Source organism: Amblyraja radiata, unplaced genomic scaffold (genome assembly GCF_010909765.2).
Source record: "Amblyraja radiata isolate CabotCenter1 unplaced genomic scaffold, sAmbRad1.1.pri S109, whole genome shotgun sequence".
Lineage (NCBI taxonomy): Eukaryota > Metazoa > Chordata > Chondrichthyes > Rajiformes > Rajidae > Amblyraja > Amblyraja radiata.
Genome location: NW_022630099.1, coordinates 31,252 through 59,004, shown reverse-complemented (window position 1 = coordinate 59,004; position 27,753 = coordinate 31,252). Strand labels below are relative to the sequence as shown.

Below are 27,753 nucleotides of genomic sequence, written 5' to 3'. Positions count from 1 at the left end.
CCAAAGAGGATAACCTCACATGTATCCATATTAAACTGCATCTGCCATGCATCTGCCCAGTCCCCCAACCTGTCCAAATCACCCTGCGTTCTCACAGCATCCTCCTCACATTTCACACTGCCACCCAGCTTTGTGTCATCTGCAAATGTGCTCACGTGTCGGCAAGAGTGTTTTATTATCATGTATCACAGATAGGACAATGGAATTCTTGCTTGCTGCAGCACAACAGAATATGTAAATATAGTACATAACGGGAGAACAAAAGTACAGTGTGTCTACACACACATGCACACATACTCAATAAATAAACAAATACAGTGCAATAATAATAATAATCTATTGTACTTCAGAGCTTATTTGTTGCCGTGTTTAATAGCCTGATGGCTATTAACTGAAAGTAACTGAAATAAATTGTCATTAGGAGAGAAATAGTATTGGGTAGGCTAATGGGACTGATGGTCTGCATCCCAGGGTCCTCCGGGAGGTGGCTCTAGAAATAGTGGACGCATTGGTGATCATTTTCCACTAAGGAAGCCATAAATAATCTGCCGGAAATAGCAGGGGACCGCGGGTCAAAGGAGTTGGAGGAATTGAGTGAAATCCAGGTTAGCCGGGAAGTGGTGTTGGGTAAATTGAATGGATTAAAGGCCGATAAATCCCCAGGGCCAGATAGGCTGCATCCCAGAGTACTTAAGGAAGTAGCTCCAGAAATAGTGGATGCATTACTAATAATCTTTCAAAACTCTTTAGATTCTGGAGTAGTTCCTGAGGATTGGCGGTTAGCAAACGTAACCACACTTTTTAAGAAGGGAGGGAGAGAGAAAACGGGGAATTACAGACCAGTTAGTCTAACATCGGTAGTGGGGAAACTGCTAGAGTCAGTTCTTAAAGATGGGATAGCAGCACATTTGGAAAGTGGTGAAATCATTGGACAAAGTCAGCATGGATTTACAAATGGTAAATCATGTCTGACGAATCTTATAGAATTTTTCGAGGATGTAACTAGTAGCGTGGATAGGGGAGAACCAGTGGATGTGGTGTATCTGGACTTCCAGAAGGCTTTCGACAAGGTCCCACATAAGAGATTAGTATACACACTTAAAGCACACGGCATTGGGGGTTCAGTATTGATGTGGATAGAGAACTGGCTGGCAAACAGGAAGCAAAGAGTAGGAGTAAACGGGTCCTTTTCACAATGGCAGGCAGTGACTAGTGGGGTACGGCAAGGCTCAGTGCTGGGACCCCAGCTATTTACAATATATATTAATGATCTGGATGAGGGAATTGAAGGCAATATCTCCAAGTTTGCGGATGACACTAAGCTGGGGGGCAGTGTTAGCTGTGAGGAGGATGCTAGGAGACTGCAAGGTGACTTGGATAGGCTGGGTGAGTGGGCAAATGTTTGGCAGATGCAGTATAATGTGGATAAATGTGAGGTTATCCATTTTGGTGGCAAAAACAGGAAAGCAGACTATTATCTAAATGGTGGCCGACTAGGAAAAGGGGAGATGCAGCGAGACCTGGGTGTCATGGTACACCAGTCATTGAAAGTAGGCATGCAGGTGCAGCAGGCAGTGAAGAAAGCGAATGGTATGTTAGCTTTCATAGCAAAAGGATTTGAGTATAGGAGCAGGGAGGTTCTACTGCAGTTGTACAGGGTCTTGGTGAGACCACACCTGGAGTATTGCGTACAGTTTTGGTCTCCAAATCTGAGGAAGGACATTATTGCCATAGAGGGAGTGCAGAGAAGGTTCACCAGACTGATTCCTGGGATGTCAGGACTGTCTTATGAAGAAAGACTGGATAGACTTGGTTTATACTCTCTAGAATTTAGGAGATTGAGAGGGGATCTTATAGAAACTTACAAAATTCTTAAGGGGTTGGACAGGCTAGATGCAGGAAGATTGCTCCCGATGTTGGGGAAGTCCAGGACAAGGTGTCACAGCTTAAGGATAAGGGGGAAATCCTTTAAAACCGAGATGAGAAGAACCTTTTTCACACAGAGAGTGGTGAATCTCTGGAACTCTCTGCCACAGAGGGTAGTCGAGGCCAGTTCATTGGCTATATTTAAGAGGGAGTTAGATGTGGCCCTTGTGGCTAAGGGGATCAGAGGGTATGGAGAGAAGGCAGGTACGGGATACTGAGTTGGATGATCAGCCATGATCATATTGAATGGCGGTGCAGGCTCGAAGGGCCGAATGGCCTACTCCTGCACCTAATTTCTATGTTTCTATGTTTCTATGTTTCAATAGATTCAGGATCAGTTCCTGTGGATTGGAGGATAGCAAATGTTATCCCACTTTTCAAGAAAGGAGCGAGAGAGAAAACGGGGAATTACAGACCAGTTAGCCTGACTTCGGTGGTGGGAAAGATGCTGGAGTCAATTATTAAAGAGGTAATAATGGGGCATTTGGATAGCAGTAAAGGGATTAGTCCAAGTCAACATGGATTTATGAAAGGGAAATCCTGCTTGAGTAATCTTCTGGAATTTGTTGAGGATGTGGCGAGTAAAATGGATGAAGGGGTGCCAGGGGATGTAATGTATCTAGACTTTCAGAAATCCTTTGATAAGGTCCCGCACGGGAGGCTGGTGACTAAAATTAGACCACATGGTATTGGGGGTAGGGTGTTGACGTGGATAGAAAATTGGTTGGCAGACCGGAAGCAAAGAGTAGGAGTGAACGGGTCCTTTTCAGAATGGCAGGCAGTGGCGAGTGGAGTGTCGCAAGGCTCGGTGTTGGGGCCGCAACTGTTTACCATATATATCAATGATTTGGAAGAGGGAATTAGGAGCAACACTAGCAAGTTTGCGGATGACACAAAGCTGGTTGGCATTTTGAACTGCGAAGAGGATGTTAGGAGGTTGCAGGGTGAGTGAGTGGGCAGATGTGTGGCAGATGCAGTATAATATAGATACATGTGAGGTTATCCACTTTGGCGGCAAAAACAAGGGGGCAGATTATTATCTCAATGGGGTTAGGTTAGGTAAGGGGGAGGTACAGCGAGACCTGGGTGTCCTTGTACACCAGTCACTGAAAGTTGGCGTGCAGGTACAGCAGGCAGTGAAGAAAGCTAATGGCATGTTGGCCTTCATCACAAGAGGATTTCAGTATAGGAGTAGAGAGGTTCTTCTGCAGTTGTATAGGGCTCTGGGGAGACCACATCTGGAGTATTGGGCACAGTTGTGGACTCCTACTTCAGACGGTATTGTGTTTAATGTTGCAGGGAATTTCGCACGCGCCAAACGGAGACCCCACCTATACGGTAAGTTAATCATTTTTATTGATTCCTTTTGAAGTAAATGAGGAGACAATGGGCTGTGGGAGAGCTGGGAGGTTTACACCCCAGCTGGGTCTCACCGATGTAGAACAGCTGGCAGATAGAGTAGCGGATGCAATAGATGAGGTTGGAGGAGGTGCAGGTGAACCTCTGCCGTACCAGGAAAGACTTCTTGGGTCCATGAATGGAGTCAAGGCGGGAGGTAAAGCGACAAGTGTAACATTTGCTGCGGTTGCAAGGGAAAGTACCAGGAGAGGGAGTGGGTGGTTTGGGTGGGAAGGGACGAATTGACAAAGGAGTTACGGACGGAGCACTCTCCGCGGAAAGCCGACATGGGAGGAGATGGGAAGACGTGGCCAGTGGTTCATAGCAAAAGGATTTGAGTATAGGAGCAGGGAGGTTCTACTGCAGTTGTACAGGGTCTTTGTGAGACCACACCTGGATTATTGCGTACAGTTTTTGTCTCCTAATCTGAGGAAAGACATTCTTGCCATAAAGGGAATACAGAGAAGGTTCATCAGACTGATTACTGGGATGTCAGGACTTTCAGATGAAGAAAGACTGGATAAACTCGGCTTGTACTCGCTAGATTTTAGAAGATTGAGGGGGGGGTGATCTTATGGAAACTTACAAAGTTCTTAAGGCGTTAGACAGGCTAGATGCAGGAAGATTGTTCCCGATGATGTGGAAGTCCAGAACAAGGGGTCACAGTTTGAGGATAAGGGGGATATATTTTAGGACCGAGATGAGAAAAACATTTTTCACACAGAGTGGTGAATCTCTGTAATTCTCTGCCACAGAAGGTAGTTGAGGCCACAGTTCATTGGCTATATTTAAGAGGGAGTTAGGTGTGGCCCTTGTGGCTAAAGGGATCAGGGGGTATGGAGAGAAGGCAGGTACAGGATACTGAATTGGATGATCAGCCATGATCTTATTGAATGGCGGTGCAGCCTCGAAGGGCCGAATGGCCTCTACTCCTGCACCTATTGTCTATGTTTCTATGTTTCTATGGTGGGATCCCGTTGGAGGTGGCGAAAATATTGTAGGATTATCTGTTGTACGTGACGACTGGTAGGGTGGGTGGGGATTCTGCCCTTGTTACGAGTCTGGGGGGGGGGGGTGAGAGCAGTTTGACTAATCCGATGACGCCCTCTAGCGTAATTCAGTTGCCTTGCACCATAGTTTAGCCCTCTCCATATTTGTTTGTAACGATGTTTCCATTTCCAACAGGGACTGAAGCTGGATGATCGATCGGTTTACAGTGAACTACAGAGGTAGGCGGGCCGACCCATTGATCAGCTCGTTGTTTCAACAAGAACCACACCAGAGGGGTTGGGGGGAGAGAGGGGAGAGAGTCGGGAGGGATAGTGGGAGGGGGAGGGGTGAGAGAAGTGGAAGTGTGGGTAGGGAGGATGGGGTAGAGGGAGTTGTGGTAGAGGGACAGAGGGGTAGGGGTAGGGGTAGGGGTGGGCGGTGAGAGGGGAGGGAGGGGGAAGGGAGGGGGAGAGATGGGGGTGGGGGAGGGAGAGGGAGCGGGGTGGGGTAAGAGGGAGAGCAGTGGTAGGGTGGGGAGGGAGGGGTAGGGGGAGTGGTGGAAGCGGGACAGAGGGGTATGGGGAAGGGGGTGGTGGGAGAGAGGGAAGGGGGTGGATGGAGAGGGTGAGGGGTGAGGAGAGCGAGATGGACAGGGGGAGGAGAGAGGGGTGGGGGAGGTGAGGAGAGAGGGGACGGGGCGGGAGGTGTGGGGAGGGGGAGATGGGGTACCACCTCCAGTTTAAATTCCATTTGGAATATTTTGGAGGACCAAGAAACCAAGAACCAAGAACTTCACAATTTCACGTTCTAGGAATGGAATTAGGCCATTCGGCCCATCGAGTCTACTCCGCCATTCAATCATGGCCAATCTCTGCCTCCCAATCCCGTTTTCCTGCCTTCTTCCCTTCTAATCCCGTTCTAATCAAGGATTCGTCTATCTCTACCTTAAAACATATCCACTGACTTGGCCTCCACAGCCCTCTGTGGCAATGAGTTCCACGGATCAAATTCCTTCAGGAGACGTGTCATTTTGTTCTTAATTCCCGGTGATCCAGACCCAGGGTTCACAGTTTAAGAAGACTGGGTATTAGGCCAGTTAGGACTGAGATCAGGAGGGGAAATCCACCCAGAGAGTTACGAATCTGTGGAATTAGAAACATAGAAACATAGACAATAGGTGCAGGAGTAGAGGCCATTCGGCCCTTCGAGCCTGCCCCGACATTCAATATGATCATGGCTGGTCATCCAACTCAGTATCCTGTACCTGCCTTCTCTCCATACCCCCTGATCCCTTTAGCCACATCTAACTCCCTCTTAAACATAGCCAACGAACTGTGGCCTCAACTACCTTCTGTGGAAGAGAATTCCAGAGATTCACCACTCTCTGTGTGTGAACAAAAATGTTTTTCTCATCTCGGTACTAAAAGACCCTTATCCTTAAACTGTGTGTGGCCCCTTGTTCTGGACTTCCCCAACATCGGGAACAATCTTCCTGCATCTAGCCTGTCCAACCCCTTAATAATTGTGTACGTTTCTATAAGATCCCCCCTCAATCTTCTAAATTCTAGCGAGTACAAGCCGAGTCTATCCAGTCTTTCTTCATATGAAAGTCCTGCCATCCCAGGAATTAGTCTGGTGAACCTTCTCTGTACCCCCTCTATGGCAAGAATGTCTTTCCTCAGATTAGGAGACCAAAATTGTACGCAATACTCCAGTTGTGGCCTCACCAAGACCCTGTACAACTGCAGTAGAACTTCATTGCTCCTATACTCAAATCCTCTATGGCAAGAATGTCTTTCCCCAGATTAGGATACTAAAACTGTACGCAATACTCCAGGCGTGGTCTCACCAAGACCCTATGCAACTGCATTAGAACCTCCCTGCTCCTATACTCAAATCCTCTATGGCAAGAATGTATTTCCTCAGATTAGGAGACCAAAACTGTACGCAATACTCCAGGTGTGATCTCACCAAGACCCTGTACAACTTCAGTAGAACCTCCCTGCTCCTATACTCAAATCCTTTTGCTATGAATGCTAACATACCATTTGCTTTCTTCACTGCCTGCTGCACCTGCATGCCTACTTTCAATTCAATCTTCCTGCATCTAGCCTGTCCAACCCCTTAATAATTTGGTAATTTTCTATAAGATCCCCCCTCAGTCTTCTAAATTCTAGCGAGTACATTCATTTCTATCAACAGATGACGGCACGGAAGGGCTGAAGAGGATTGGTGTCTCGTGGTGAATGGCGACAACAACATGGCAACCGGCTGAGAGAGAGAGATAGATAGATCTGTCTCTTTGCAAGAACAGACGGAGTTTTTTTTTACCCTTTTGCAATTATTGTAATTCTCTCTCCCCCTGCTCTGCCTGTTCTTCCGTTCGATGGTTTGAAACATCGGGGCCGCCCTAGAGGCGACTGCCGAGGCCTCAATAGGTGGGGGTGTGGGGGCGTGGGGGGGGTTATGTTATATGTTAAATTCTACAGTGTTGTGTTTATCTTATGTGTGTGTGCTGCTTGGTAACTCAAATTTCCCTGCACCAATTGGTGTATGTGACAATAAATGTCCTCTGTCATTTGCCTCCCGAGTCTCCCGCGGTCAAATCCTCAGGATTGAGTCATCTCTTGAGATTGGGCAAGATTGGTGTCACTTCACACAATCTCCTCTCATTTCTGCCACATTACCACACATCCCACGCCCATATACAGTCATTTCAATCTTTCACTGCAAAGCGGTACCAAGCGTTGGGCAATGTTAGGGCGGAAGTTGACAGTAAGGCTTTTTTATTGGCAAGGACATCAAGATTGAGGAGGGGGATCTTATAGAAACTTACAGAATTCTTTAGGGGTTGGACAGGCTAGGTGCAGGAAGATTATTCCCGATGTTGGGGAAGTCCAGAACAAGGGGCAACTGTTCCGGCATTCAATAATGGCTGATCTATTTGTCCCCCTCTCAACCCTAATCTCCTGCTTTCCCGCCCATAACACTTAGAAACATAGAAACATAGACAATAGGTGCAGGAGTAGAGGCCATTCGGCCCTTGGAGCCTGCACAGCACCGCCATTCAATATGATCATGGCTGATCATCCAACTCAGTATCCTGTACCTGCCTTCTCTCCATACCCCCTGATCCCTTTAGCCACAAGGGCCACATCTAACGTCCTCATAGACATAGGCAATGAACTGTGTGGCCTCAACTACCTTCTGTGGCAGAGAATTCCACATATTCACCACTCTCTGTGTGTGAAATAAAATGTTTTTCTCATCTCAGTCCTAAAAGATTTCCCCTTCAGCCCTCCCGACGGGAAATGAATGACTGTTTAAGGGCGTGGGGTGCATGAGAATGTCTCAATCCCGCGGTCATATCAGGATTCAAGATTGAGGGGGGGTCTTATAGAAATGTACAAAATTCTTAAGGGGTTGGACAGGCTAGATGCTGGAAGTTTGTTCCCGATGTTGGGGAAGTCCAGGACAAGGGAGCACAGTTTAAGGATAAGGGGGAAATCTTTTAGGACCGAGATGAGGAAAACATTTTTCACACACAGAGAGTGGTGGATCTGTGGAATTCACTGCCACAGAAGGTAGTTGAGGCCACACAGTTCATTGGCTATATTTAAGAGGGAGTTAGATGTGGCCCTTGTGACTAAAGGGATCAGGGGGTATGGAGAGAAGGCAGGTATATGATACTGAGTTGGATGATTAGCCATGATCATATTGAATGGCGAATGGTGCAGGCTCGAAGGGCCGAATGGCCTCTCCTCCTGCACCTATTTTCTATGTTTCTAAGTCAGTAAATATGTGTGTGTGTGTGGGGGGGGGGGGGGGCCATGGAAAGAGGAACAACATTAAGGCAGAAACAGGAAATTGCCCAACCCAACACCTGAGTCGTCTATGAGCCAAGCCACACAACTGAAAAACAAGCCTCTTAAATCTCCTTTTAAGGTGTCCGCTCTTCTGACATTAAAGCCGTGGGGAGGAGAGGGGGAGAAGTAGGAAATTAGCGGTCAGTAACGGGTCCAATCATCCGCGGCGCCGCCTTTGACTGGACTCCAGTCAGCTGAAGCTGAAAGCAGGAAGCGCGGCTCAGTGTGTGAGTGAGTGAGTGAGAGTTACCGAGACGGACGCTGCCCGCTCGGGATGGCGCTGCCGCCGCTGACCGCGCTCGCCTTTTGCCTCGTCATATCCACGGGTGAGAGTCGCTCTGTCAGACCGACACCGCGGTGGTTTGTGTCGCCGAGCGGGTCGCGGGGATCGGCAGAATTAAATTCAAACAAGTGTGTACACACACGGGCCGGGATAAGAGTGGATGTGGATAGGATGTTTCCACTTCGTGGGGGGAGTCTAGGACCAGAGGCCACAGCCTCGGAATTAAAATGACGTTCTTTAAGGAAGGAGATGCAGGAAGATTGTTCCCGATGTTGGGGAAGTCCAGAACAAGGGGCCACACACACAGTTTAAGGATAAGGGGGAGTACAGAGAAGGTTCACCAGACTGATTCCTGGGATGTCAGGACTTTCATATGAAGAAAGACTGGATAGACTCGGCTTGTACTCGCTAGAATTTAGAAGATTGAGGGGGGGTCTTATAGAAAACTTTCAAAATTCTTAAGGGGTTGTCAGGCTAGATGCAGGAAGATTGTTCCCGATGTTGGGGTAGTCCAGAACAAGGGGTCACACAATTTAAAGATAAGAGGGAAATCTTTTAGGACCGAGATGAGAAAAACATTTTTTTTCACACAGAATCTGTGGATCTCTCTGCCATAGAAGGTAGTTGAGGCCACACAGTTCATTGGCTATATTTAAGAGGGAGTTAGATGTGGCCCTTGAGGCTAAAGGGATCAGGGGTTATGGAGAGAAGGCAGGTACAGGATACTGAGTTGGATGATCAGCCATGATCACATTGAATGGCGGTGCAGGCTCGAAGGGCCGAATGGCCTCTACTCCTGCGCCTATTTTCTATGTTTCTCTGTTTCTATGTAATGGGGAGAAGGCAGGAGAATATGATTAGGAGGCAGGTTATGGCGGGGTAGTACTGACGGGCCGAATGGCCTAATTTTGCTCCTATCACTTGTGAACTTTCCCCCGCTCTCATGCGCGTTTCTCATCCTCAGGCGGGTTGCAGGGATTCACCGTCAAGGCGGCACAGAGCGACTTATATGTTCCCATCGGGGGAGACGCGGTGTTCACGGTCCGGCCGTCTAATGCTATCGAAAACGGAACCTGGTATTTCAAATCGAAAAGAATCGTCCAGTGGCTCGGAACAGCACTGGTGATCCATCCTGAGTACACGTCACGGGTGGATTTAAACTCCAACAGCGGGTCGCTGATGCTGAGGTCCGTGAACCAGTCGGACAACGGGATTTACACAGTGTCACTCACTGCAGTTGGCGGCGCCGCTCAAGCCTCAGCGACCATCACACTGCGCCCAGTCGGTGAGTTTGACTTCCATCTTGTTCAATCATTAACTCTCGAATTATTATTGCCATTTCATTCTTGCGGTGAATGGAACATGTGCGCGAAATTGCGAGAATCACTGGCTTTAAGTTCCTGGGAATAAACATCTCCCAGGACCTCAAATGGCAAATGAACACCGTCACTCTCGTGAAGACGTCTCATCAGCGGCTGTATTTCCTGAGGTCTCTGCGGAGAACAAAGGTCTCACAGCCGCTGCTGTTGTCCTTCTACCGATGCGCCGTGGAAAGTATCCTCACCTATGGAAACCTGGTGTGGTTTGCTAGCTGTACTGTGGCTGAGAGGAGGGCGCTGCAGGGAATTATAAAAACTGCGCAGAGCATTACAAACGCTCAACTGCCCTCACTGGATGACATATACAAGGCCCGATGCATGCGCCGGGCCACAAATATCAAGCAGGACATATCCCACCCTGCCAACCACCTTTTTGCGTTGCTACCCTCTGGGAGGCGATTCAGGTCTCTGAAGGCTCGCACCGGTAGACTAAAAAATAGTTTCTACCCATGTGCGATAAAAGAGCTTAATTCCAACAGAGAACACTGGGGAAGCAAAATGTAATTTCGAGGAATGCAGCTAAATTATTTTACATTCTTTTAAAGTATTTATTTATTGTTTTGCTAATAAGTGTACATATGTGTTAATGGTTGTCGTGTTTGTATTTATTTTTAACCGGAGGAGATGTAATGGAATTTCGTTGCACTGTATTGTGCAATGACAATAAACGTATTCATACATCATTCATTACAATCGAGCCGTTGACAGTGTACAGATACAGGATAAGGGAATTGAAGGTATCGCCAGCAAAGTCCGATGGTCACCGATGAGGGAGATAGTTGTTCAGGACTGAATAGTGGAAGAGATATCTTGTCATGTAAAAACAAAAGGAAATCAGTAAATATATGTGTGTGTGTGTGGGGTGGGGGGGGGGGCGGCTTCCATGGAAAGAGGAACAACACAGAATATTATGGCCGAAACAGGAAATTGCCAAATACCTCCGCCGACCATGAGCGGCCAAGTCACACAACTAGCAAACAAGCCTCTTAAGTCTCCTTTTAAGGTATCCCCTCTTCTGCCATTAAAGCCGTTCGCTTGAAGTGGGGAGGAGGGAGGGGTGGAGAAGGAGGGAGTTAGCGGTCAGTAACGGGTCCAATAATCCGCGGCGCCGCCTTTGACTGGACTCCAGTCAGCTGAAGCTGAAAGCAGGAAGCGCGGCTCAGTGTGTGTGTGTGCGTGAGTGAGTGAGTGAGTGAGTGAGTGAGTGAGTGAGTGAGTGAGTGAGTGAGTGAGTGAGTGAGTGAGTGAGTGAGTGAGTGAGTGAGTGAGTGAGTGAGTGAGTGAGTGAGTGAGTGAGTGAGTGCGTGAGTGAGTGAGTGAGTGAGTGAGTGGTGAGTGAGTGAGTGATGTGAGGAGAGAGAGAGGAGAGAGAGGAGAGGAGAGAGCGAAGAGAGAGATGAGAGAGAGAGAGAGAGAGGCGAGAGAGAGAGAGAGAGAGAGAGAGAGAGAGAGTGAGAGAGAGAGAGAGAGAGAGTCGCCGAGACGGACGCTGCCCGCACGGGATGGCGCTGCCGCCGCTGACCGCGCTAGCCTTTTGCCTCGGGTTGGCCATATCCACGGGTGAGCGTCGCTCTGTCAGACCGACACCGCGGTAGTTTGTGCCGCCGAGCGGGTCGCGGGAAACGGCAGAATTAAATTCAAACAAGTGTGTACACACGGGCCGGGATAAGAGTGGATGTGGAGAGGATGTTTCCACTTCGTGGAGGGAGTCTAAGACCAGAGGGCGCAGCCTCGGAATTAAAAGGACGTTCGTTTAGGAAGGAGATGCAGGAAGATTGTTCCCGATGTTGGGGATTCTTTGCCACAGACGGCGGTGGAGGCCACAAGTCAGTGGATATATTTAAGGCAGTGATTGACAAGTTCTTGATTAGTGCGGGTGTCAGGGATTTTTTACACAGAGAGTGGTGAATCTCTGGAATTCTCTGCCACAGAAGGTAGTTGAAGCCACACAGTTCATTGGCTATATTTAAGATGTGGCCCTTGTGGCTAAAGGGATCAGGGGTTATGGAGAGAAGGCAGGTACAGGATACTAAGTTGAATGATCAGCCATGATCATATTGAATGGCGGTGCAGGCTCGAAGGGCCGAATGGCCTCTACCCCTGCACCTATGTTCTATGTTTCTCTGTTACTATGTTATGATGAGATGGCAGGAGAATAGGATTAGGAGGCAGGTTATGGCGGGGTGGCACTGATTGGCCGAATGGACTAATTCTGCTCCTATCACTTGTGAACTTTCCCCCGCTCTCATGCGCGTCTCTCATCCTCAGGCGGGTCGCAGGGATTCACCGTCGAGGCGGCACAGAGCGACTTATATGTCCGCATCGGGGGAGACGCGGAGTTCACGGTGCGGCGGTCAAGTGCTATCTCCGGTGGATACTGGGTTTTCAAACCGAAAAAGATCGTCTCGTGGATCGGAACAAACGCGGCGATCCTTCCTGAGTACAGGTCACGGGTGGATTTAAACTTGAACAGCGGGTCTCTGATGCTGAGTTCGGTGAACGAGTTGGACAACGGGGATTACACAGTGATACTCAATGCAGTTGGCGGCGCCGCTCAAGACACAGCGACCATCACACTGCACGCACTCGGTGAGTTTGACTTCCATCTTGTTCAATCATTATCTCTTGAATTACACCTGGAGTATTGCGTACAGTATAGGTCTACAAATCTGAGGAAAGACATTCTTGCCATAGAGGGAGTACAGAGAAGGTTCACCAGACCGATTCCTGGGGTGTCAGGACTTTCATATGAAGAAAGACTGGATAGACTAGGCTTGTACTCGCTAGAATTATGAGATTGAGGTGGGGTCTTATAGAAATTTACAAAATTCTTAAGGGGTTGGACAGGCTAGATGCAGGAAGATTGTACCCGATGTTGGGGAAGTCCAGGACAAGGGGTCGCAGTTTAAGGATAAGGGGGAAGTCATTTAGGACATTTTTTTCACACACAGAGAGTGGTAAATCTCTGGAACTCTTTGTCACAGAAGGTAGTTGAGGCTAGTTCATTGGCTATATTTAAGAGGGAGTGAGATGTGGCCCTTGTGGCTAAGCGGATCAGTTGGTATGGAGAGAAGGCAGGTACGGGATACTGAGTTGGATGATCAGCCATGATCATATTGAATGGCGGTGCAGGCTCGAAGGCCGAATAGCCTCTACTCCTGCTCCTATTTTCTATGTGTCTATGTTTCTATGTAAAGCTAAGCAAAGCACCAAATCCCGAGTGTGCACTGAAACAGTTCGTAGATCCGAGTTTAGTTGGTATTGTGCCGTGTTCAAGAACCTGATTCAGTTCAATTCTGTTTAGTTTGTTGTCCCGTGTAGCGAGGTACAGTGAAAAGCTTTTGTTGCGTGATAACCAGTCAGCGGGAAGACTATACATGATTACAATCGAGCCGTCCACGGTGTACATATATATGATAAGGGAATAACGTTTAGTGCAAGGTCAAGCCAGCGAAGTCCAATCAAGGATAGTCCAATGGTCACCAATGAGGTGGATAGCAGTTCAGGACTGTTCTTCCAAATAGTAGGGGAGCTATTTTCTGATGTAAAAACAAAATAAGAGGAAGTCATGTGTGGGGGGGGGGGGGGTCCATGGAAAGGGGAACAACACAGAACAGGCAGCAGAAACAGGAAATTGCCAAAGACCTGCCCCGACCATGAGCGGCAAAGTCATACATCTGGTAAACAAGCCCTATGGCCCAACTTAGACTGCAAGAAATTGCTGCAGAAGTAGGCCATTCGGCCCATTCCGTCGATTCCGCCATGCAACCGTGGCAGATCTATCAGCGCTCGGTTTACGAATGAGGGGTCGGCCATTTAGGACTGAGATACGGAAAAATATTTTCATCCAGAGAGTTGTGAATCTGTGGAATTATCTGCCACAGAAGGCAGTGGAGGCGAATTCACTGGATGTTTTCAAGCGAGAGTTAGATGTGGTTCTTAGGGCTAACGGAATCGAGGGATATGGGGAAAATCAGGAACGGGGTACTGATTTTTGATGATCAATAGACAATAGGTGCAGGAGTCGGCCCTTCGAGCCAGCACTGCCATTCAATGTGATCATGGCTGATCATCCACAATCAGTACCTCGTTCCTGCCTTCTCCCCATATCCACTGACTCCGCTATCTTTAAGAGCCCTGTCTAGCTCTCTCTGGAAAGCATCCAGAGAACCGACCTCCACCTGAGGCAGAGAATTCCACAGACTCACCACTCTCTGCGAGAAATATTGTTTCCTCGTCTCCGTTCTAAATGGTTAGGATTATTATTAAACTGTGTGTGTGGCCCCTGGTTCTGGACACTCCCAACATCGGGAACATGTTTCCTGCCTCTAGCGTGTCCAAACATTTAATAATCTTATATTTTTCAATCAGATACCCTCTCATCCTTCTAAACTCCAGAGTGTACAAGCCCATCCGCTCCATTCTCTCAGCATATGACAGTCCCGTCATCCCGGGAATTAACCTTGTAAACTTACGCTGGGCTCCCTCAATAGCAAGAATGTCCTTCCTCAAATTAGGAGACCAAAACTGCATACAATACTCCAGGTGTGGTCTCACCAGGGCCCTGTACAACTGCAGAAGGATCTCTTTGCTCCTATACTCAACTCCTCTTGTTATGAAGGCCAACAGGCCAAAACTGCACACAATATTCCAGGTGTTGTCTCACCAGGGCCCTGTAGAACTGCAGAAGGACCTCTTTGCTCCTATACTCAACTCCTCTTGTTATGAAGGCCAACAGTCCAAAACTGCACACAATACACCAGGTGTGGTCTCACCAGGGCCCTGTACAACTGCAGAAGGACCTCTTTGCTCCTATACTCAACTCCTCGTGTTGGTTTTCTTCACTACCTGCTGTACCTGCATGCTTACTTTCATTGACTGATGAACATGGACCCCCCAGATCCCGCTGTATTTCACCTTTTCCCAACTTGACACCATTCAGATAATAATCTGCCTTCCTGTTTTTGCCACCAAAGTGGATAACCTCACATTTATCCACATCTGTTCGAGACGTCACCCATTCCTTCTCTCCAGAGATACCGGCTGTCCGGCTGAGTTACTCCGGCACTTTGTGTCTGCCTTGGATTTGAACCTGCATCTGCAGTTCCTTGCTACAAGCCAGAAAATCTCAAGGTTATTATGGATTCAGATTTACATTTCGACAGTCACATCAAATCAGTAACAAAATCGGCCTACTATCACCTCAAAAACATAGCAAGAATAAGAGGACTCATGTCAGCTCAAGACTTAGAAAAACGTGTACATGCCTTTATTACTAATAGGTTAGATTATTGTAACTGTCTCCTTGCAGGTATTCCGAAAAAAATTGTCAGGCAGCTACAGCTTGTTCAGAACGCTGTTGCTAGAGTTCTAACAAAGACCAAAAAAATTGAACACATTTTACCAATTCTTAAATCCTTACATTGGCTCCCTGTATGTCAGAGAATTGATTTCAAAATCCTGCTGCTCACCTATAAATCACTACATGGTTTAGGGCCAAAGTATATCACTGACATGCTTCCACTATATAAGCCTTCTAGACCGCTAAGATCTTTTGAGACCAATCTGTTAGTGATTGCCAGAGTAAATACAAAACATGGGAAAGAAGGATTTATTTACTATGCAACAAATAGCTGGAATAAACTTCCTGAAGATTTAAGACTTGCCCCAACTTTGACCACTTTTAAAAAAGACTGAAACTTTTATGTTTATTTAGCTTTCAGCTAAATCTTAACTACATTGCACTTTTAACATTATGCCTACATGAGGTTTTAACTCTTTATTCCGTCCGCAGAACCGGTGGAGAATGTCACTCTACGATCCAACAATTCCGAGCTGGTGGAACAGCGAGACTCCGTCGTGATGACCTGCAGCTCCCAGGGAACTCAACTGAAGTGGGAATGGTTATTAAACAATCAACGCATCCGGCAGAATAACAGGATAAAAATATCCGGAGACACTCTGGGCATCAACCCAGTAAACAGGGCCGACACAGGGATGTATAAATGCATCGTAAGCAATGGACTGAACAACGGCAGCGATGAGACCTCCCTGGTGGTTTTCTGTAAGTACAGAGGCATTCCAAGTGTGTAGTTTTCATTTAGTATCAGTAATAGGGCGGCAGCGGGAGAGTTGCTGCCTTACAGCGAATGCAGCGCCGGAGACCCAGGTTCGATCCCGCCCACTGGTGCTGTCTGTACGGAGTTTGTACACGTTCTCCCCGTGACCTGCGTGGGTTGTCTCGGAGATCTTAGATTACCTCCCACACTCCAAAGACGTGCAGGTTCTCCAAAGACGTACAGGTTTGTAGGTTAATTGGCTTAGTGTATGTATAAAATTGTCCCTGGTGTGTGTACGATAGAGTTATGCCCATGTCCCACTTAGGAAACCTGAACGGAAACCTCTGAAGACTTTGCGCCCCACATAAGGTCTCCGTGCGGTTCCCGGAGGTTTTTGTCAGTCTCTCGATCTGCTTCCACCACCTGCAACCTCCGGCGACCACCTGCAACCTCCGGCGACCACCTGCAACCCCCGGGAACAGCCCGGAAACATTGGGTGGGGCACAAAGTATCCAGAGGTTTCTGTTCAGGTTTCCTAAGTGGGACAGTGGTATTAGTGTGCGGGGATCGCTGGTGGCCGCGGACTTGATGGTGAACCTGTATTCCTGTATCTCTAATGTATGAAAACACACACCTGTAGATTCAGGGTCAGTTTTATATTTACCATTGTGAGGTTATCCACTTTGGTGGCAAGAACAGGAAAGTAGACTCTTATCTGAATGGTGGACGATTAGGAAAAGGGGAGATGCAACGAGACCTGGGTGTCATGGTACACCAGTCATTGCAAGTAGGCATGCAGGTGCAGCAGGCAGTGAAGAAATCGAATGGTATGTTAGCTCTCATAGCAAAATGATTTGAGTATAGGAGCAGGGAGGTTCTACTGCAGTTGTACAGGGTCTTGGTGAGACCACACCTGGAGTATTGCGTACAGTTTTGGTGTCCTAGTCTGAGGAAATACATTCTTGCCATAGAGGGAGTACAGAGAAGGTTCACCAGACTGATTCCTGGGATGGCATGACTTTCATATGAAGAAAGACTGGATAGACTCGGCTTGTACTCGCTAGAATGCAGAAGATTGAGGGGAGATCTTATAGAAACTTACAAAATTCTTAAGGGGTTGGACAGGTTAGATGCAGGAAGATTATTTCGATGTTGGGGAAGTCCACAACTAGGGGGTCACAGTTTAAGGATAAGAGGGTAGACTTTTAGGACCGAGATGAGAAAATCATTTTTTACACAGAGAGTGGTGAATCTGTGGAATTCTCTCCCACAGAAGGTAGTTGAGGCCAGTTCATTGGCTATATTTAAGAGGGAGTTAGATGCGGCCCTTGTTACTAAAGGGATCAGGGGGTATGGAGAGAAGGCAGGTACAGGATACTGAGTTGGATGATCAGCCATGATCTTATTGAATGGCGAATGGTGCAGGCTCGAAGGACCGAATGGCCTCTACTCCTGCACCTATTTTCTATGTTTCTATGTTTCTATGTAAAATGCTGGAGTAACTCAGCGGGACAGGCACCATCTCTGGAGAGAATGAATGGGTGAAGTTTCGGTTCGAGACCCTTCTTCAGCGACTGGTCTATTTTCTCTTTCACAGACGGGCCGGAGAATATCCGGATTCTGCCGCCATTACCGGTTGTGGCGATTGTAGGGTCGAGTCTGACCTTGACCTGCCTTGCCCTGTCCGAACCGGGTGAATATCGATGGCTCAAGGGGAACCGCTGGCTACAGACCGAACAGGAGTACACCTTCGATTCAGTCAGCTCGGCCAACAGAGGCAATTACACATGTCTGGTCACTAACTACATCACCAAGAGGAACATCCGTCTCGCCTTCCAGGTGACCCCGACAGGTAAATCACCTGTGCATTCCCCTCAGCCTCGTTTAGAGATACAGCGCGGATTCAGGCCCTTTGGCTCACCGAGTGATAGAAACATGGAAAAAATGAATGCAGGAGTAGGCCATTCGGCCCTTCAATCCAGCACCACTATTCATCATGGCCGATCATATAAGATCAGTATGCCGTTCCTGCTCTCCCCTCATATCCCTTGATTCCTTCAGCCATAAGAGTTAATTCTCTGCCACAGAAGGTACAACGACATTCTTGCCATAGAGGGAGTACAGAGAAGGTTCGCCAGACTGATTCCTGGGATGTCAGGGCTTTCATATGAAGAAAGACTGGATAGACTCGGCTTGTACTCGCTAGAATGCAGAAGATTGAGGGGGGATCTTATAGAAACTTACAAAATTCTTAAGGGGCTGGACAGGCTAGATGCAGGAAGATTATTCCCGATGTTGGGGAAGTCCAGAACAAGGGGTCACAGTTTAAGGATAAGAGGGAAGTATTTTGGGACCGAGATGAGAAAATCATTTTTCACACAGAGTGGTGAATCTGTGGAATTCTCTGCCACAGAAGGTAGTTGAGGCCACAATCTATTGGCTATATTTAAGAGGGAGTTCGATGTGGCCCTTGGGGCTAAAGGGATCAGGGGGTATGGAGAGAAAGCAGGTACAGGATACTGAGTTGGATGATCAGCCATGATTATATTGAATGGTGGTGCAGGCTCGAAGGGCCGAATGGCCTACTCCTGTACCTATTTTCTATGTTTCTATGTTTCTATGTAAATCTAACTCTCTCCTAAAAACATCCAGTGATTTGGCCTCCACTGCCTTCTGTGGCAGAGAATTCCACAGACTCACAACTCTCTGTGATAAAAAAAAGTGTTTCCTCGTCTCCGTTCGAAATGGCCGACCGCTTATTCTTAAACTGTGGCCCCTGGTTCTGGACTCCCCGAACATCGGGAACAGGTTTCCTGCCTCCAGCGTGTCCTAACCCTTAACAATCTTATATGTTTCCATAAGATATCCTCTCATCCTTCTAAACTCCAGAGTGCACAAGCCCAGCCGCTCGATTCTCTCAGCATATGTCAGTCCCGCCATCCCGGGAATTAACCTGGTGATTCTGATGCTATTTCTGTGTTTGCGTTACCTTTAGCCGCTGTTACACCTGGTCTCACTCTTGGCGCCGTCGCTGGCATCGTTGTCGGCTTAATTGCTGCCGGTTTGATCGGTGGAGTCGGCGGTTGGCTGATCGCCAGGAAGACAAGCGGGTAAATGCTTTTCCCAACGATTTTTTAGCTACGACTTTTGAGGAAAGACATTCTTGCCATAGAGGGAGTACAGAGAAGGTTCACCAGACTGATTCCTGGGATGGCAGGACTTTCATATGAAGAAAGACTGGATAGACTCGGCTTGTACTCGCTAGAATTTAGAAGATTGAGGGGGGATCTTATAGAAACTTACAAAATTCTTAAGGGGTTGGACAGGCTAGATGCAGGAAGATTGTTCCCGATGTTGGGGAAGTCCAGAACAAGGGACCACACACAGTTAAAGGATAAGGGGGAATGAAGTCTTTTAGGACCGAGATGAGAAAAAACATTTTTTTTCACACACAGAGAGAGTGGTGAATCTGTGGAATTCTCTGCCACAGAAGGTAGTCGAGGCCACAGTTCATTGGCTATATTTAAGAGGGAGTTAGATGTGGCCCTTGTGTCTAAAGGTATCAGGGGGTATGGAGAGAAGGCAGGTACAGGATACTGAGTTGGATGATCAGCCATGATCATATTGAATGGCGGTGCAGGTTCGAAGGGCTGAATGGCCGAATGGCCGAATGGCCTCTACTCCTGCACCTATTGTCTAAGTTCCTATGTTTCTATATTGGCTAGGGCAATTTTCCCAAACTGCCCTGAAAATCCGTGGTGGACAAAAATGCTGGGGAAACTCAGCGGGTGAGGCAGCATCTATGGAGCGAAGGAATGGGTGACGTTTCGGTACGAGACTGATGTGGGGGTGGTTGGGGGGGGGGAGAAGAAAGGAAGAGGCGGAGTCAGTGGGCTGTGGGAGAGCTGGGGAGGGGAGAGGAAAGGGAGGAGAAAGCAGGGACTACCTGAAATTGGAGAAGTCAATGTTCATACCGCTGGGGTGTAAATTACCCAAGCGGAATATGAGGTGCTGCTCCTCCAATTTGCGGTGGGACTCACTCTGGTCATGGAGGAGGCCCAGGACAGAAAGGTCCGATTGGGAATGGGAGGGTACAAAGGCGTTGGAGAGCTCTCTCTGTAAACTGTGTCAATGGTTGACATAATGCAATATAGAGTGGCGTGTTACACCGGTAATCTAATCTATAAATTGACATTGTTTCCTGTATATATTTATATAGACTGAAAGCCGAACCCGGGACAAAATACGAAACGAACAGGAATCCAAGTGGACAGAGTGAGTGAATTCTGAGTGAATCCCAGAATTAAAGGACGTTCCTTTAGGAAGGAACATAGAAACATAGACAATAGGTGCAGGAGTAGAGGCCATTCGGCCCTTCGAGCCTGCACCGCCATTCAATATGATCATGGCTGATCATCCAACTCAGTATCCTGTACCTGCCTTCTCTCCATATCCCCTGATCCCTTTAGCCACAAGGGCCTCACTTAACTCCCTCTTAAATATAACCAATGAACGGTGGCCTCAACTACCTTCTGTGGCAGATAATTCCACAGATTCATCACTCTGTGTGTGTGAAAAAAATGATTTTTCTCATCTCGGTCCTAAAAGACTTCCCTCTTATCCTTAAACTGTGCGTGTGGCCCCTTATTCTGGACTTCCCCAACATCGGGAATAATCTTCCTGCATCTAGCCAGTCCAACCCCTTAGAATTTTGTAAGTTTCTATAAGATCCCCCTCAATCTTCTAAATTTCAGCGTTTACAAGCCGAGTCTATCCAGTCTTAAGTCCTGCCAACCCAGGAATCAGTCTGGTGAACCTTCTCTGTACTCCCTTTATGGCAAGAATGTATTTCCTTAGATTAGGAGACCAACACTGCACGCAATACTCCTGGTGTGGTCTCACCAATACCCTGTACAACTGCAGTAGAACCTCCCTGCTCCAATACTCAAATCCTTTTGCTATGAATACTAACATACCATTCGCTTTCTTCACTGCCTGCTGCACCTGCATGCCTACTTTCAATGACTGGTGTACCATGACACCCAGGTCTCGTTGCATCTCCCCTTTTCCTAATCGGCCACCATTCAGATAATAGACTACTTTCCTGTTTTTGCCACCAAAGTGGATAACCTCACATTTATCCACATCATACTGCATCTGCCATGCATTTGCCCACTCACCCAACCTATCCAAGTCACCATGCAGCCTCCTAGCATCCTCCTCGCAGCTAACACTGCCCCCCAGCTTCGTGTTAGGAATTTCTTCAGTCAGAGGGTGGTGAATCTGTGGAATTATTTGCCACAGACGGCGGTGGAGGCCACAAGTCAGTGGATATTTTTAAGGAAGGAATAGATAGATTGTTGATTAGTGCGGGTGTCGATGGTTATGGGGAGAAGGCAGGAGAATGGGGTTGGGAGGGAGAGATAGATCAGCCGTGATTGAATGGCGGAGTAGACTTGATGGGCTGAATGGCCTCATTCCGCTTCTATCACTCAGGAAGTTATGACCTCTAGATTCCCAACTGCCCTGTCACTGAGTGGAGGGAAAATCCCTGTTTAGTTGGATTTGATTTGATGATCACACCGGCGCCCAGTGTAGATATTTACATTTCAGACGGTGGATATTACGCAAATACCTGAGCCGCTCGTTCAAGTTTAGTTGAAGTTTAACACAAGGAATGGGTAGAATTATACTAGAATTGCTGGAGTAACTCAGCGGGTCAGGCATGCAGCATCTCTGTGGAGAACGTGGACATGTACAAAGTGCTGGAGTAACTCAGCGGGTCAGACATGCAGCATCTCTGTGGAGAACGTGGACAGGTGACGTTTCGGGACCTGACCCTTCTTCAGACCGATGATGTCTGATTACTGCGGGGAGGTTACAATTTTTGGAAACTGTTTTTTCCCCTCGTAGACTGTTTTTCTGAGCAAGGCAGCTTTTTTTCCTGCGCGTCGGTTTCTCAATTAAAATTTTAAGGACCTCCACAAGGAACTGTAGATGCTGGTTGATGCGGAAAAGGACACAAAGTGCTGCATTAACTCAGCGGGTCAGGCAGCATCTCTGTCCAGAACGTGGACAGGTACAAAGTGCTGGAGTAACTCAGCGGGTCAGCATGCAGCATCTCTGTGGAGAACGTGGACAGGTACAAAGTGCTGGAGTAACTCAGCGGGGCAGGCAGCATCTTTGTGGAGAACATGGATAGGTGACGCTTCGGGTAGGGACCCATCCTCGGAACTCATCAAGTTGACCTGTGAGCGGGGAATGAAAATATCAGCTGATGAAAAGTGAAGTCCGCGTTATTTAGACGTTCATCTGACCTCAGTTGCTAGTCCTGTTTTCACGGGATAATGGGTCCATTACCGGGGAGTGAATTGGAGACACTTGGCAGCTAGTACAGTGGGAATGGGCCGAATATTATTCCTTTGGGCTGGACAAATGATTCTGGTGCCCTTGACTTCGTGACTAAACGCGTTGTTTTTTCTGCAGCCACCTCGGCCACAGCTGCCGGGAACGGACTGGCAACCTATGAAAATCTCTCGGGTAATACAGAACAGGTTGGTACCGGGTTTTCTTTCATGAGATGAGTTTTGTTCTCGACATTCTTGCCGTGAAGGGAGTACAGCGAAGGTTCACCAGACTGATTCCTGGGATGTCAGGACTTTCATATGAAGAAAGACTGGATAGACTCGGCTTGTACTCGCTAGCATTTAGGAGATTGGGGGGGGATCTTATAGAAACTTACAAAATTCTTAAGGGGTTGGACAGGCTAGACGCAGGAAGATTGTTCCCGATGTTGGGGAAGTCCAGAACAAGGGGACACTGGTGTACCATGACACCCAGGTCTCGTTGCATCTCCCCTTTTCCTAATCGGCCACCATTCAGATAATGGTCTACTTTCCTGTTTCTGCCACCAAAGTGGATAACCTCACATTTATACACATTATACTGCATCTGCCATGCATTTGCCCACTCACCCAGCCTATCCAAGTCACCTTGCTGCCTCCTAGCATCCTCCTCACAGCTAACACTGGAGTAGAAGCCTCATCTGCAGGCGGTCGGCGGTACTGCAAGTCATCTAGACCAGCACACAGCGCCACCACGGTGGAGTACGAGCCTCATCTGCTGGTGAACGACGGTATTGCAAGCCAATTCGCATCTTGCCGACTAGGCCCGCCACCGTGGAGTACGAGCCTCATCTGCTGGTCAACGACAGTATTACAAGCCAATTCGCCTCTTGCCGACGACTAGCGCCGCGACCGTGGAGTACGAGCCTCATCTGTTGGCGGTCGGCGGTATTGCAAGCCAACCCTTCGCCCCCACAAACACACACATACAACTTGAATAGACTCGGCTTGTACTCGCTCGAATTTTGAAGATTGAGGGGGGATCTTATAGAAACTTACACAATTCTTAAGGGGTTGGACAGGCGAGATGCAGGAACACTGTTGCCGATGTTGGGGAAGTCCAGAACAAGGGGCCACACACACAGTTTAAGGATAAGGGGGAAGTCGAGATGAGAAAAAAAAAAATTCACACACAGAGAGTGGTGAATCTGTGGAATTCTCTGCCACAGAAGGTAGTTGAGGCCACAGTTCATTGTCTATATTTAAGAGGGAGTTTGATGTGGCCCTTGTGGTTAAAGGGATCAGGGGATATGGAGAGAAGGCAGGTACAGGATACTGAGTTGGATGAACAGCCATGATCATATTGAATGCTGAATGGTGCAGGCTCGAAGCGCCGAATGCCCTCTACTCCTGCACTTTTTTTCTATGTTTCTGTGTTTCTATGTGAGTGAACGGTAGAGTAGACTCGATGGGCTGAATGGCCTCATCCTGTTTCTTTGCTGGTGTCGCCTCGGTTTGAACTAACATCTGCAGTTCCTTCCTGCATGTAATTCAGACGGTATTGTGTTTAATCTTGCAGGGAATCAATCGTGCGCCAGAGGGAGACCCCACCTATATGGTAAGATCATATTTTTTGTTGGTTCCTTTTGAAGTAAATGATCCTGGTCTAAGGCGGCTCGGTGGCGCAGCGGATAGTGTTGCTGCCTCACACACAGCGCCGGAGACCCGGGTTCCATCCGAACTGTGTATCAAGGAACTGCAGATGCTGGTTTAAACCGATGATAGACGCAAAATGCTGAAGAAAGGTCTCGTCCCGAAATGTCACCCATTCCTTCTCTCCAGAGATTCTGCCTGACCCGCTGAGTTACTCCAGCACTTTGTGTCCTTTTGCGCATCAACCAGCATCTGCAGTTCCTTGTGGCGGTCCTTGAAAATTTTGTTCAGAAACCGACACGCAGGAAAAAAAGCTGCCTTGCTCAAAAAAACAGTCTACGAGGGAAAAACTGTTTCCATGTAACCTCCCCGCAGTAATCAGACATCATCGGCCTGAAGAAGGGTCTGGGCCCGAAACGTCACCTGTCCACGTTCTCCACAGAGATGCTGCCTGCCTGACCCGCTGAGTTACTCCAGCTCTTTGTGTCTGCCTTCGATTATACCAGCATCTGCAGTTCCTTCTTAAACATGTTCTTGATGTTGGGGGGATCCAGAACCAGGGGCCACAAACACAGTTGAAGAATAAGGGGTCGGCCATTTGAACGGGGGTTTTGACGGGGGATCTTCTGGAAACTTATAAAATTATTAAGGGGTTGGACAGGCTAGATGCAGGAAGATTGTTCCCGATGTTGGGGAAGTCCAGAACTAGGGGGTTACAGTTTAAGGATAAGGGGGAAATCTTTTAGGACCGAGATGAGAAAAACATTTTTTTTCACACACAGAGAGTGGTGAATCTGTGGAATTATGTGCCTCAGAGGGCGGTGGAGGCCGGTTCTCTTGATGCTTTCAAGATAGAGCTAGATAGGGCTCTTAAAGATAGCGGAGTCAGGGTATATCGGGAGAAGGCAGGAACGGGGAACTGATTGTGGATGATCAGCCATGTTCACATTGAATGACGGTGCTGGCTGGAAGGGCCGAATAGCCTCTACTCCTGCACCTATTGTCTATTGTCTATAACCCGCAGCTGCCTGAACACCAAGGTGATTTCTCCACCGTTCACCCACTCTGCGAGGTGCGGAGCAGGTTTTTGAAAGCACAAAAAAGTTTTGACACTAACTTTTCAAGAACTTTTCAAACGAGCAAATAGAACATTGCAGGTGACAGATAAAAAGTTAAAGCATGAAGGGCGGGGATTGGGAAGGGGGAATAAAACATCTGAAGGATGCACCTGGTTTTACCTGCACGGCTTGCTTTAGAAAGGTGCAATAGAAACATAGAAACATAGACAATAGGTGCAGGAGTAGAGGCCATTCGGCCCTTCGAGCCTGCACCGCCATTCAATATGATCATGGCTGATCATCCAACTCAGTACCCTGTACCTGCCTTCTCTCCATGCCCCCTGGTCCCTTTAGCCACAAGGGCCACATCTAACTCCCTCTTATATTTAGCCAATGAGCTGTGTGGCCTCAACTACCTTCTGTGGCAGAGAATTCCACAGATTCACCACACTCTGAGTGTGAAAAAAAATGTTTTTCTCATCTCGGTCCTAAAAGACTTCCCCCTTATCCTTAAACAGTGTGCGTGGCCCCTTGTTCTGGACTTCCCCAACATCGGGAACAATCTTCCTGCATCTAGCCTATCCAACCCCTTAAGAATTTTGTAACTTTCTATAAGATCCCCCCTCAATCTTCCAAATTTTAGCGAGTACAAGCCGAGTCTATCCAGTCTTTCTTCATATGAAAGTCCTGCCATCCCAGGAATCAGTCTCGTGAACCTTCTCTGTACTCCCTCTACGGTAAGAATGCCTTTCCTCAGATTAGGAGACCAAAACTAAGTTTCTATAAGAACCCCCCTCAATCCTCTAAATTCTAGCGAGTACAAGCCGAGTCTATCCAATGTGCGTGTGTGTATGTGTGTGTGTGTGTGTGTGTGTGTGTGTGTTTGTGGGGACGATGTGTTGACTTGCAGTACCGCCGGCCGCCAGCAGATGAGGCTCGTACTCCACGGTGGCGGCGCTAGTCGGCTGGAGGCGAATTGGCTTGCAATACCGTCGTTCACCATCAGATGAGGCTCGTACTCCACCGTTGTGGCGCTGGTGCTGGTCTAGTTGACTTGAGGTACCGCAGGCTGAGTGAGTGGGCAAATGCATGGCAGATGCAGTATAATGTGGATACATGTGAGGTTATCCACTTTGGTGGCAAAAACAGGAAAATAGACTATTATCTGAATGGTGGCCGATTAGGAAAAGGGAGATGCAACGAGACCTGGGTGCCATGGTACACCAGTCATTGAAAGTAGGCATGCAGGTGCAGCAGGCAGTGAAGAAAGCGAATGGTATGTCAGCATTCATAGCAAAAGGATTTGAGTATAGGAGCAGGGAGGTTCTACTGCAGTTGTACAGGGTATTGGTGAGACCACACCTGGAGTATTGCGTACAGTGTTGGTCTCCTAATGTGAGGAAAGACATTCTTGCCATAGAGGGAGTACAGAGAAGGTTCACCAGACTGATTCCTGCGATGTCAGGACTTTCATATGAAGAAAGACTGGATAGACTCGACTTGTACTCGCTAGAATTTATAAGGTTGAGGGGAGATCTTATAGAAACGTACAAAATTCTTAAGGGGTTGGACAGGCTAGATGCAGGAAGATTTTTCCCGATGTTGGGGATGTCCAGAACAAGGGGTCACAGTTTAAGGATAAGGGGGAAATCTTTTAGGACCGAGATGAGAAAAACATTTTTCACACAGAGAGTGGTGAATCTGTGGAATTCTCTGCCACAGAAGGTAGTCGAGGCCACAGTTCATTGGCTATATTTAAGAGGGAGTTAGATGTGGCCCTTGTGGCTAAAAGGATCAGGGGGTATGGAGAGAAGGCAGGTACAGGATACTGAGTTGGATGATCAGCCATGATCATATTGAATGGTGATGCAGGTTCGAAGGGCCGAATGGCCTCTACTCCTGCACCTATTTTCTATGTGTCTATGTTTCTATGAGTCTATCCAGTCTTTCTTCATATGAAAGTCCTGCCATTCCAGGAATCAGTCTGGTGAGCCTTCTCTGTACTCCCTCTATGGCGAGAATGTCTTTCCTCAGATTAGGAGACCAAAACTGTACGCAATACTCCAGGTGTGGTCTCACCAAGACCCTGTACAACTGCATTAGAACCTCCCTGCTCCTATACTCAAATCCTTTTGCTATGAATGCTAACATACCATTCGCTTTCTTCACTGCCTGCTGCACCTGCATGCCTACTTTCAATGACTGGTGTACCATGACACCCAGGTCTCGTTGCATCTCCCCTTTTCCTAATCGGCCACCTAATCGGGAAGGGACGAATTGACGAGGGGGTTACGGAGGGAGCGGTCTCTGCGGAAAGGGGAGGAGATGGGAAGATGTGGCCAGTGGTGGGACCCCGTTGTATGTGGCGAAAATGTCGGAGGGATTATCTGTTGTATGTGACGGCTGGTTGGGTGGAAGGTGTTTGCCTTGCACCATAGTCTAGCTCTCTCCATATTTGTCTGTAACGATGTGTCCACTTCCTACAGGGTCTGAAGATGGATGAAAGATCGGTTTACAGCGAACTGCGGAGGTAGCCGGGTCCACCAATTACAACAAGGACCACAATTTCACACTTTGTTGGAGTAGAATTAGGCCATTCGGCCCATCGAGTCTACTCCGCCATTCAATCACGGCTTATCCATCTCTGCCTCACCCTCGTTAGACTTCTTTGGACTACGCAGTTGCAGCATGGGATCCACACACAAATAAAAACATTCCTTCCATCGAACGTGTCCAAAGCCAGGCAGCTCGAGTTGTTACTAACACCTATGAGAGAGAAGCGAGTGTCACCAAACCT

The 27,753-nt window shown here is 47.8% G+C and overlaps 1 protein-coding gene across 1 annotated transcript; it reads left to right on the top strand.

Annotated features, from left to right (window-relative positions):
* Positions 1 to 8,454: 8,454 nt before the first annotated feature.
* LOC116969122 (carcinoembryonic antigen-related cell adhesion molecule 5-like) lies at positions 8,455 to 27,490 on the top strand. The gene is made up of 8 exons (XM_033016059.1): positions 8,455 to 8,506; positions 9,428 to 9,748; positions 12,111 to 12,431; positions 15,637 to 15,906; positions 17,499 to 17,753; positions 18,897 to 18,983; positions 22,388 to 22,455; positions 27,443 to 27,490. Exons 1-8 carry the CDS (start codon positions 8,455 to 8,457, stop codon positions 27,488 to 27,490), a joined length of 1,422 nt encoding a protein of 473 aa, XP_032871950.1.
* The last annotated feature ends 263 nt before the right edge of the window (positions 27,491 to 27,753 follow it).

Coding starts and splice junctions, on each gene's coding strand:
- LOC116969122 (XM_033016059.1), top strand. CDS start 8,455: ATGGCGCTGCCGCCGCTGACCGCGCTCGCCTTTTGCCTCGTCATATCC. Junction 9,749..12,110: donor CATCACACTGCGCCCAGTCG/GTGAGTTTGACT, acceptor TCTCATCCTCAG/GCGGGTCGCAGGGATTCACC. Junction 15,907..17,498: donor GACCTCCCTGGTGGTTTTCT/GTAAGTACAGAG, acceptor TCTCTTTCACAG/ACGGGCCGGAGAATATCCGG.